Genomic DNA, 12,857 nt, shown 5'->3' on the forward strand with positions numbered 1-12,857 from the left:
TCTCTGTGCATTGTGTTCTGAAATTATTTTCAGAAACCCAAACAAAGCGGAGGAACTATTGTACAAATTGCTCTCTGCCACTCACTTCCTTAGCGATAAACACTGACTTCTTCCCTTGTCCTTTTCTTTATGTTGTTGTTGCTATCACAATCATTCAGCTACTTCAAGCTTTAAGTTTGGCTTGATGTTCTTTTCCATCTACTTGCTTGCAGCGCTGAATCCACCATATCTTGTCTGGGCTTTCTTTTTTTCTCTGTCTGAAAATGCCTATGGGCTTAAATTGTTTAAATGCTCTCTGCTCCGAACTTCCTGCCTTATCACTTATTTATTGATGTCCCATATATTTTCTCTCAAAGATAAACTCAAAGGAAAGTGCAGGCTTTTATCATCCCATAGGAAACTCCGACATTTAAAAGAATTCATCAAAACATTGGTACTAATAAATATTTGCTACCTGATTGCATTCTACAAAAGTCCCTCGAGTTTAGACCCTATGGGACAGAAAATTATTTCTCTCTCAAAATTTTGAAAATGAGAATAACTTTAGATATTGATGCAGAAATAATATGTTGACTGTAGATTTGCTTGAAAGATGATGATTTATCCAGTTTTAACTTTTTAGCTTTTTGCACTGATAGAAATCTAGTTTCCACTTTTCTATTGTAGCTTATTAGCCGAGCTTGTAGGTTCCACTTTCTTTGCGGAAGAGAATTGTAACCGTACAATGGGTCATCCCAAATGTTCAATATTGTAAAAGGACAATTTAACGAAGAAGTTAGAAGTGCGCAACTAAAGTTGACAATGCATCTCTTAGCAACACCAGTTCTCAATTGTAAGTCATGGAAAATGCCTACCAAGGGGCCTGAATCTAGCCGTGGTGGAGAGTTTCCAATTTCAATGTTTAATACCACCTTCATTAACCCAGAGAGTGAAATTTATAAGGATGCTGAATGTGGGGGACCTTGCTGTGCAGGAATTATAGCTTTTCAAATGTAGACATTATGGCTGTCGGGCCAATTAATGTACAAACACACCACCCAAATGCATTCATTAACTTTTCGAGAATTCTCCAAAATGAAACTAATTGTGTTTCATTTACTATGCAAAAGTCCCATCCAACTCAAATCAGATGAGTTGTGTGATTTCCTCATGGTGCAGCAAACAGCAAGAAAAGCTCACCTCAGGAAGTACTTTGCTCGTATCCAGGTTACGTAGGAGTACTTGCTGGGCGTTAATTAGCTGCAGTGGAGTGCGGGAGCAGCTGACATTTTGAAAAGCCACCTTTTCAGCTGAGCTACTAAATTGGATGTACTCATCCAGATCTGTCCCCTCACACAGGATACTCTTCAGGTTGCCTGGCCTCGGGATGCCCATCTTCTGAAAAAAAAATACAGACTTTGGTACAAATCCCATTTTAAAATCACCCATACATTTAGACTCACTTTTCTTAGAGCAACCTCTAATAAAGAGATACAGTACACACAAACCCACAAGGCCACTTAAAACAACAGTTCACGTGTGACAGACATTTACGCACATAAATTAGTTGGAATCATACCAGACAGTAAACAGTAAGACATCAAGCAAGACAGAATACATGGGCAAAGATAGAGAATGGTTCGTGAACTACACTCTCATACCTTTATTAAGATAGAATATATGGAGTTTTTTGGAAATGGAAGAGAGGGAAAGGGGGCGACATACAGCAAAGGATCCCAGGTTGGAGAAGGGCCACTGTGGCAAGGACTTTTAGGGCGCACTCACACTGTCCTTCCGCACCGCGCCCCAGGCTTTATGGTACTTACCCCCGCCCCTCCCTCTCCCCCGCTGGCCAGCCCGTTTGTACTCACACTGCCTGGGCCTGCACAAATGCTTCTTGCCTGTCCAACACGTCATTGCGATGCTTCGCTGTGTTTACAAATCTTCCCATAGACCTCGGAGTTTTTGTGCGTCTTGTCCGACTGTTTTTGAATATTTTCATCCGCCCAAATCTGCAGTAAACACTCCACCTCCACATCACACCAACGTGAACCTTTCGCCACCATTGTTGTTGTTGTTAAATGTCCGCGCATGGTCCGTCTTTTTTTTTTTTCTATGTCTGAACAGACGCACATTAAATGGCGTGAGAGCCGTCGTAGGCGTCGTGCTCGTGCTCGTACATGTGCGCACACTCGTACTCGTACATGTGCCAACACACTTTTCAAAAGCCCACCTCTCTCAACTGACCGTGGACGGCCAGCTGGCCGTAGCTAGACGCAGAGCGGTTGCACTCACACTGGTCAAACGAGCGAGGCTTTACCCGTAAAACCTGTTTTGGCCCGGTGCGGAAGGACAGTGTGAGTGCGCCCTTAGCCTCTGTATATGGGGCGCATGCTCTAACCACTGAGCCACCAGTTGCCCCAGAAGTCATACTTTCTGAGAACATGTTTTTGCAACAGAGCATACTGCAACCATCAGAATGCCTCATACACAGTTGGGATCTTTTAATCGGTGCACATTGTATTTAAGCAATCTTAGTGAAACATAGAGTAATTACATCCTTGCAACTCATCTGATAATACTTTGAACATAAAACGGTATCAATTGGGGAACATTTAGAGACAAGACACCGGTGTGCGAGTTAATTTATTTTCAAATTGCCTCCTATAGGCAGCTTCAAGCGACTTTTTTCATCAAGCAAATGCTAAAGTTTGCTTTGATTATGATTGTCAAGACATGAAGTCCCAGAGGCAGTTCTTGGCCTGGGCATTTTACATTTAAACGCTCAAGCACAACAATTTTGGCACATTTGATATTTTGAACTATTTGGTAAAATTTAAATACTTTTATTTACAGGAGGATGTGACAATTCATCTTTCAAAGCAGCTGGGATTCTAAATGTTTGCAAGCTGTGTATTTAAATCATACTCACTGGATTTAGATTAATTTCAGCATTCATGAGGCTCTGAACTACTGATGGTGGCACCATCAAATCCTCTTTCAGGTGAGTGGAGAAAGTTTCATTGTCTGTGAGAATACTCCTTAGGATCACTGGTTGAGCTTAAACATAAACATGGAGAATCATTACTTTTGCAGAACTGCAATTGATACAAACAAAAACAAGGACACACAATAGGAAATACAATGTATAGCAGTGTACTTTGTTTACATTTGTGATGCTGACAACTAGTCAGATATTGGACACAAAGGGAAATATATGTGCTTGTTTTAACCTCTCTCCTTATTTAGCCATAAATCACCCTAACTCATCATCTGCACTGCAGATATTTTTGCCTGTCTGTCTCTGCTTCCCTTCGTTGTTTATCCTCATGCATTTGATTCCTACACTGCTGTTCATACATATGGGTGCATTCAGAAACGTGTTAGAGAGCCTATCGTGTAACTAATAAGACAGCAGCCCTTCCATTCCAAGGATGGTTGGTGTAACAAAAGCACATGGCCTGATAATTTGAGTTTAAATGATGCTTACTAGATGAATGTTGCAAATAAATCCCTCATTTGAAGGCAAGGGATGCAAGTCAGAGTTGAACATTTGAATGAATGTGTGTGAGAGGAGACAATTTGTTGCTAAACATGTACCAGACTGTTAACCCAGCATGTTTGCCCTGATTAGCTGCCCACAGATAGCCAGGTTTTAAAAGAGCCAGCTTCAGCACCAATCAACTGTTGTTACCCCCTCACAGAGCCTTAGCATAGCAGGGATCCCACTAAATATTCATACACCCATGCACATACTGTATCTATTCAACATGTGTTTTCTTCTCACTGGGACTCCAACATGTGCTGTTGAGAAGATGAAGGGGTTACATAATTTAATTAGATTAGCCCTTTTGCAAGTGTAATGTATGCAAGTCAGTCAATTATCAAGATGGGGAGAGGAAGTGACTTATACTGGGTTATTCAAGGTTCAATTAAGATAAATGTTAGGTAAACATAATCATTCACTATTGTCTGAAATTAATTATTGTATTTGCTGCACTGCATGCTTACACTATACAACACTCCTGATTCCCACTAACCCCGTATTATTATGCTTCTCATGACTGCACGGAAATCAGGGAGGGTGGAAAGAGTTAGATTATGGAGAAGAAGAACATGCTCTAGGCTCTTCATGAACACTGTTGCCTTTCTGCTTGAAGTGACCACCTGAGTCTTTTAATCAACCCTTTGTAAAAACAAAAAAAGGACAACACAATCACCTTTGCCATCTTAGTCTTTTGATAGCACTCCATTTCCCATTCTTGTTAATGACCTTTTATGCTCTCGCCTCCGACAGTGAAACCCATTAATTATGTCCTGGCTTAGATCTTTGATGGATTTAATCTTGTATATTATAAGCCAACGACCCCAAAATGCAAATGGACCGCGAGCCGTTTGTTGAACAGCAGTCCCCCCTCTCCCCCTTTGTCTCTTTGCAAATTAGGTGCCGTATGAAAATCTGAATATCATCAGCCTAAATGAGCCTAATGCAAAGTAGCAACTTATCAAGACAAACGATCTGCCAGTCTGCACAGCAAATTGCATCGTAAATAATCACGCGCCATTGTTTTTGAGGGATAAAGGGGAATAACAAATCCTCAAACTTGTCATCCACATGAAGGGGATACTTTCCTTGATAGAGAGTACTTAACAAAGACATAGCACAGTGATTGTTGCTGAGTGTCAGTATTTTCAAAACTTCTTGACCCATTACTTGTACTGTATATATATAATTGACAATATTTTGCATCCCTCAAAAATGTGCTTGTAAAAACATCAAAATTGTACTAGCTCACTCGTTAATAGTATATAAGATGTTAATGATAATATTGACGAAAACAACTTGTTTAAGAAAAACGGGGGACTTAAAACTGAGTCATTCAATTAAGTACGATACAAAAACACTGTAAGCACCAGTCCAAGTATTGAGATCATGCAGTGAAAGTATACCTCAACCATTTTAAAGTGGCTTATAGGATTTACTTTATAAAATATTGCACAACGACCAACAAGAACTATCATGAGAGCATTTTAAACTGACACTTCCCCCTAACGTAAACAATAGTCATCATATTTAAACTACAAGGCTTGAACATTAGAAGGTGGATACACATTTAACTGCTGTGCTGTAAGGTGTTTTCTTGTCAGTACCTTGGCAGGCCTGTCGTTGCCGACCACTGACAATAAGTTTGTTGTCAAGCTGTCTTTCAGAGCAACCATGTTCTGACATAGTTTGCAGATTAGCGTCTTTTTCAGCAATATCAATTTGAAGCCAAACCACCTTTATGCAAGTGAGCATGATCCATGTTTAGCTATTACATCCAATAAAGTAGATTCTGAAGCTTGAAGAGTTTTTGTTTGGCCTCCTGGAGCTGTTTGTTCACTCATTTTTAACTTCAGCCATACATGGAGCTATGTTAGCTTGGTTTGTTGTTCTTGTGAAGCATGAACATGGCATGTGTTTTCAATGCGCACGCATTTACATTTCCAAGCCAGACACACACAACACCCTGACAAAACCGGACAAATATTTTGGCTAAAAACAGTCCAATCTGGCAACATCTGCAGTAATCTGTCCTACTGCACAGTGAATGTGTGGCCTGAAAGAGGCGTGTTTTAATTGTCTTTTGCAAAATGAGAGAAATACCACATATTGTGATTTCACACATCGTGAAAACAACAATTTAGATACTATCCGGAAATATCCAGGTTTGACGGGCTGGGCAGGACATCATAGACAGACTGAATGCCCTCACTTTGAGTTGGACCAGGCCCCTTCTTTCCTTGCCCTTTTTTGTAGTGGGTTGTTGGAATGGTACCCAGCCCTGCACGACCGGTCGCCACCGATCCCACCAGTACTTTGTGAAACAGCCGTGCTTCTGCCTGGTCCACCGTCACTTGGGCCCTCCAGTTTCTGCCAGTCCTCAACTCAATGCCACGTTCAGCTTTTTTTGAGTCCTTGGATTCCTTGTACTGGAGGACCTCCCTCACTCTGGCAACCATGAACTCCTCAGTAAGACTGTTCGGGAAAGTCAACTTATTCCTATTGCCGTAGAGGGCATTGCTGCAGCGGCTTCTAAGTAATCCCAACCAGCGTTGAAGGCGGCTGCTGACCCCCCTCTCAAATCCTTCCACAGTGGAAATGGGAAATTCATTCACCAGCAATGGCCACAGTATCCTAGGCAGGATGCCATGCTGGAAAACCCACGCCTTGAATTTCCCCGGAAGACCTGACTTGTGGATTGTAGTCAGCTAGCTCTCCAGCTGCTCGTTGGTTGCCCTGATGGAAGCGGCATCCTTTGCCAAAGGTTTTTCCGAGGCTCTTCCCAGGTATCTCTGTGACTGATGGAATGTGGTTAGAGAGAAGTGAACCGGTCGGTCACCTTTCCCCTCTTCAGGACTAGACACATTTTTAGGCAAGGAGAACATTTATTTTTCCTGCACCACTTAGTTTTTCTCCTACATAGGAAATAATTCCTCGTATGTTGGAGTTGTACGAGATAAACTTTGAGGCTCAATTAGGCTGTTTTGAGGGCGAGAAAGCCATGCTGAATGAAGAGCCTTACGCACAATATAAAGGGAAGTAAAAGTTCAGCAAAACGTCTTTGATTTTGACAGGTGCTGATGTTGACTGTGCGGACAAAAAGAGCATACAGTTCACAGTGATCACACATCATGAAGGCATGTCTGCGCCACACACACACACACACACACACACACACACACACACACACACACACACACACACACACACACACACACACACACACACACACACACACACACACACACACACACACACACACACACACACACACACACACACACACACACACACACACACACACACACACACACACACACCTGACTTGACAACTAATAATACAATATAGCCTATAAGGGATATAAATTAAACCTTAACAATTAACATGGGTAGTGAAGTCAGCCACTCACAGCAAGTTCCTAGCTCCTTGCCTAATTGTATGCGCCGGACATACAGTACCAGTCAAAGGTTTGGACACGTTTCCCGATTTAAGTGAATGAGAGACCGTGTCCAAACTTTTGACTGGTACTGTAGATCTCGTGTTTATCTTCTTAAATCACCTGAAAACAACTGCAGTCTGCCACAGTTATAACACACACACACCTCCTGTGTAACATGCCACGTCCAGACGCATCAGCTGTAATGTACAAACAATTTCCAGGTGTGCACTTAACTTGCTATTTGTTGTACATTTATTTTACATATGGGATGTCTTGCATCCAGGTCTATCATATACACATTGGGTAGGTTTACGCTGACTGCAGACACCATAATCACGGTCAACCATCTGACTGATTATGAATATTAAGTAGCCAAAGTTTATCTCATACGTAGGAGTAAATTAACTCCTATGTATGACTTAATATCTCCTATGTAGGAGTTGTTTGTCTGATTCTGAAACTTAGGATTTGGCCAACAATACCCAAATAATTTTTTTTTTCACCTTGTCTTTTAGGGCTTCCGTAGATCAACATTTCACACATCACATATCTCTTCAATCAAAGCCTGACAGGCTGAAATTTTTATTACGGATAATTTTCACATTAGTGGGTGTCATCTAAGAAGACGGTTAGCAAGGCTTCAGCTTTATCAGAGGCGCGATTAAGCCTGATGTCCTCATCAACTACAGTTTTTTTAGCACACTTTATTGTCAATATTATTTTACAACAACATAAATACCAATACAGGGAAGAGTTAACTAAAATCATCTGTAAGTCTTGTCTATAGTGTTCTTCAAGATATGAGAAGTCTTTACAAGGCACGACATGCCAGGTGTGATGGAAATCTCACGCATATCGCGTTTCATTAATTTTCTATCAAATTAATTTTCTCGTTATCAGGAGAAAACAGACATATTATCTTGTTATCACGAGAAAACGGAGGGATTATCTTGTTATCACAAGAAAAGGGAGGTATCATCTTGTTATCACGAGAAAAAGGAGGAAATAAAATGTATGTAATTTATGACCTTTTAGGGCTTCTGTAGAAAGGGGCTGGAAGTACATATAATTTCTCATTGACAAATACTGGATGTGCCCTTGCAGCCCGCCCACCAACCCTGCCATTCGGTATGGGATGCCCCAAAAACATGTTGACGGGATTGGTTTCTTACGTATCTGATGTATAAAACCCTGGTTGTCTGAATTGGTAATTAGAGACATTGGTACACTGGAGTTTCAAGGCAGAAACGCTTGTCTGATCATTTTGCTCATGATATGTCTTGTAGCATGTAAAAAAACACTTTATATAATTGTTTACATGGTTAAAAACTTGATTTTCAATTTACAGGGTCTTTAAAACAAGGTCCTTTCATGAACAATGCCATTGTTTTAAGGTCAGTGCATCAAGAATTTGGTATCCAAGTTTTCTTACCATTACCAGGGCTAGACAGTGACAGGACTGAATTCCACTGGTTGAGGTCATCTGCCAGCAACTGTGCCTTGCTGAGAATAGATCTGTTCACCAGAAGGGTTTGCAGCTCTATCAACACCCCAGCAATTCTGAATTACCAGAAAAGAAAGGACCATCAACTGTATGTAAATTTTACATCTTAGATACAATCTTAAATCATTCCCAAAATATTCTGTTTCATCCTAATGATTAATTTCTCTAAAAGAAAAGGGCATATCCCTGTACGTACATGGAGTTGTTGAAGTTGTTGACTTGGCCTGGTGTCTCCCCCGGCGTTGGATAGCTCAAACAGGGATTGTTGATGTTACACACCATACCTTGAAGCCAGGGCAGCATGCCAGCTGATGGCATGGCTTTATTTGGGTAGTGGCCTACAGGAATAGAGGTGAATATTACAGTATTCATCTTCTCGCATTGGTGACATATGGTTGTTTGGATGTAAATATGCAGTGATGTCACAACAGAGGTTAGTATTTTTCTAGATTATTATATTAGCGTAGTGTCTGCAGCTGTAAATGAAACAAAATGAGAAGAAATACTTTACCGTTGGGCTTGTACTTACATTGGTCTTTATAAATTGGCTTATTTGTGGATCGCACCCACACCAGTATGAAGAAGAGAAACAGAGGCCATATCACTTCAACGACCAGCCGTACCTGCACAAGGATAGAGTGATCTTATTTTCATAATTTGTTTATGAAATATATCTTTGGAACATTTTATGGCTCACCTCATTTGTGTTGTTTTCTCTTCACTCATAAGTCTAAGCAAATCTCAAACCAAACATGAGTGGATAATAAACAAGGTAAACAGAAAATGGTGAGTTTCAGCATTTGACATACTATGAATCAATTGACTAAAATGACCTCATGAGACATGTGTTTACAATGTAGCTGCACATGCAAAAATACCTTTTTCTCCAAGTCTTGCTTTTATTCAGAGCACTTACTGGATTGAAAGAGAAACCTCTACTTTCGACTCCCTCAGCCAAAGCTATCACACACTCCCTATCATCTCGACACATTTAATCCTCTTCTGGATGAAGAGTACCAGCCACTTCCTTTCTTTAATACAACCACTTCAATACCCACCAGCAGGTAGCACCCCATGTGACATGCCAGGTTTTTATTTTAACCTCAGGGAATGGGTGAAGAGAGAAACCAACAAAGCTTTACTGGGTTGTTTCTCATATTGTTCCCCTCAGTTGGCCTTGAGAGATATTCTAGAGAGAAAGCACCAGGACCTTACAGTAATATATATATATATATATATATATATATATATATATACATACAAGGAATTTGACTCTGGCTTTTTTCGCTGTCAATATCACAGGTTATTACAGTTTCAAGCGTCCGCATTTACCAAGCACACCTACGTGCATTTCTACCATTGCTGTCACTGTGGAAACAATAAAGTAGCGCAGTTCCTTTATTCTTATGTCAAGGTAACATGTACATTTGAAAGCGGAGGTCCAAGTAACATTTGTACAACAGCAGCTTTCACTTCATAATTCAGCAGGAAGTAATATCCAACAGATGACTTCCAATGAGATATTACAATGCAGCAGCTCATCCTTCTCTGACTCTTCAACCCCAAACCCTCTGCCATGTCGGCTTTTATGCATCCCTAGACACACCATCGCTCAACAATCCCACCCTCCCATCCATGCACTCACCAACCGAGCCCTCTCCGCTAACCTCAGCTGACCTGGTCTGCCTGCACGCTCATCCCTCTCAACATCTCTGGTGGAGTGACCTGCTTAGAGGAATCAGCTCGAAAGCTCCAGTCAGCTAATCCCCTGCCCCTGCTATGTTCATAACATGTTCAGACAATGTATCAGATGGCAAATATTAGCACACATAATAAGAGAATACATCCATACTGAGGTTGTTGTCCTTAATAATAAAAACGTAGGGCAGGCAGAGGTGGGAAATAAACAACAGTTCATATTTCTTGTAATGCCACAGCACAAAGACAACCTTATTAAAGTTTCTGCAGTGTAACAGGAATGAGGGGTGGGGTTGAACACATTATATGTAGTTCAGTTTGGTATATAGGCTTATGTAATCAGTTTAATAATGTTGCCATGAGAAAACTGCAGAACATCACATTGCATATATTTTAAAGAAACTAGATAGAATTTCAAATTCTGTCCTTTAATTCCCAGCAGTCTGTGTGTCAGAGAGGATGTAGTTCTGCTGAGAGGGTGAATTATCATAATGTATTCCAGAGAAAAGGCATGGAGAGGGAACACAGAGATCATGGGGACTTTCTCAATGTCTGGCTCCCCAGGCATTTGCCATTGGACACCAGTGTCTTTGTGAATAGATAATCTCCCCCTATGAAATTATGTGAAATACTGGACCATAAAATCAGTTTCATGCCTGTTATAAAATCTTAAAATGCTTGGTGAGGCATTCATATAATTGGTCATTAACCTCCACAAGCCCTCCAGAAGCACCATTGTCCTTGCTAACTCCCACTGGTTTTGTCTAATACCAATATTTCATGTTGACATTGGCCAAATACTTAAATATTTTAAGGGAAAAGTATCACATTTCTCCCTGATACAAAAATGACATCCTGTTCTTTCTGCTGATGATGAAATTAACAAGGGGAATGTTGTCTAGATACAAAGTTATACAATTGTAAATTACTTGAGTTATTCCAAGTATGAACTTTGATGAAAGCAGATTTTTTGGGGGGGAAGATGTCTTTTGTTCTACTCTGGCAACAGGCACACCGCTGTGCTCGAACCTCTAACAAAACAAGTGGGTGGATGGAGCTCCTGTCATCACTGCAAGGGTATAAATCAAAGAAAACACTGCAGCTCTTTGTAACAGATATACAGTATCTGGCTCAAAATGACTCATAAGGCTAACTAGATACCATGACATCTTGTTCTGACCCTTGAAATGCAGTTACAACACTGGTGTAACTGTTATCTTCCCACAGCATGTGACCTCTTGGACAGTGTGGGACATCAGAGGCAATAAAGTCCACTATATATTACCGGATCATGTACATAGGACAGTTTCTGCTACGAGAATGAGGAAGTAATGACCCGGGCTAAGGGAACTAGCCAGGGTAAAGAGACAACGTTTAAAATAACAATTTGGCCGATAGCCAATACCTTTGTTTTTTGTTGTTTATTTTGTTATTCATCCCCCCCCCCCCCCCCCCCTTTGTGCCAGGGAACAAAAAACAAACAACCTCTAATTAATCTTTCTTTCACATGAAAAAGGTTGTTTTAAAACTACTTTAAAATATTTTTAAATGTTTAACACAGCATTTAACTGGCTTAAAATTGATGCAACACAGCAAATAAATAATAAAGCATAAGCCACTGCAATCAATGAATCAAGTTCTGCAAATATTGGTCGATACCAATGTTTGGCCAATAAATCGATGCATCCCTAATTTGTTGAACTGCAATGGTACTTTTTTTTTGGGATAACATTCACACAGTGGGGGCAGGCTGTGACAGAGATTATAGAGAAGAGTCAGAAAGAGTACATGCCCTTCCAACAAAACATTTTACATTTGTCACTCCCTATCCCATTCTATTCGGCCAAAGAATGGCTTTGTGAGAACTAACACGAGCACAAGAGACAGATCTCCAAAAATCGAAGGTGACACTTCGAATTGGTCGACATTAAGGTAAGATTGTTCTTGTTCTCTAGTGGGAGAGTTAAAGCACTTATTTCTATAGGAGACAATTTTTGTAGTATATCCCTCCTATTAACTTCTCATCTCATGAATAACTTAGTTGCCCTTGATAACACTTTCCCTCCATTGCTTACCAATTTTTAGCAGATATACGTTGATTTGCAAAGGGAGTTTGTGAACAGAAGTGTACCTTTTGTCTCTTCCGGAGAGTGAAGTTCTTCCACAGGAGCAGAGAAAACTGCGTCAGGAGACCCATTACGGCTTATCCTGGCAATATCCTGCCAAAGCGTCGCTATGGCAACTGGCCCACTTAATAAACCCTGGAGGGAATAAAAGGCAGAGTTTGGTTTTAATACAGAGGAGCAATGCATCTTGGGGGAGTGCCACTAATCATTCACTTCCCCAGGCCTTGGGGCTTATGGTGCAGCACCTGTTCTAAGAATTATTATCACCTACACTCAGCAAATCTCAGGACAGGGCAATGTCTCACATGAAGGTTGTACAGTTTGGATCTACAATGTTAGAATCTTTATTAAAGACCATGTGGTTGTTTTACTTGAACTGCATATAAAACTACTAAGTCAAAACCAAAATCTCTTTTCTTTTCCTCTTACAAGTGGAAAAGGCAAAGCAAACAGTGCTCTTTGTGTCATTAACCACCATTGTGTTACAAATTCTCTGTGACTTAATCCCTGTTATTTTGGTGACCAAGGCAAAATAAAATACATAAACTTCATGGTCAACCGCCTCA

General features: G+C 40.6%; 1 protein-coding gene across 1 annotated transcript in view; it reads right to left on the reverse strand.

The window, feature by feature from the left end:
* The window catches only part of LOC310964107 (phospholipid-transporting ATPase ABCA1), a gene marked incomplete at both ends in the record, with an annotated part of 149,223 nt that extends 136,861 nt beyond the window's left edge, over positions 1–12,362 (reverse strand). Inside the window, 6 exons of the mRNA XM_083937104.1 lie at positions 1,180–1,377; positions 2,912–3,039; positions 8,396–8,523; positions 8,664–8,805; positions 8,997–9,090; positions 12,297–12,362. Of these exons, the coding sequence (XP_083793230.1) occupies positions 1,180–1,377; positions 2,912–3,039; positions 8,396–8,523; positions 8,664–8,805; positions 8,997–9,090; positions 12,297–12,362 (756 nt within the window). The remainder of the gene's footprint in view (positions 1–1,179; positions 1,378–2,911; positions 3,040–8,395; positions 8,524–8,663; positions 8,806–8,996; positions 9,091–12,296) is intronic.
* Between the last annotated feature and the right edge of the window lie 495 nt (positions 12,363–12,857).

The sequence above is a fragment of the Echiichthys vipera genome (genome assembly GCF_963691815.1).
Source record: "Echiichthys vipera genome assembly, chromosome: 22".
In the NCBI taxonomy this organism is placed as follows: Eukaryota; Metazoa; Chordata; class Actinopteri; order Perciformes; family Trachinidae; genus Echiichthys; species Echiichthys vipera.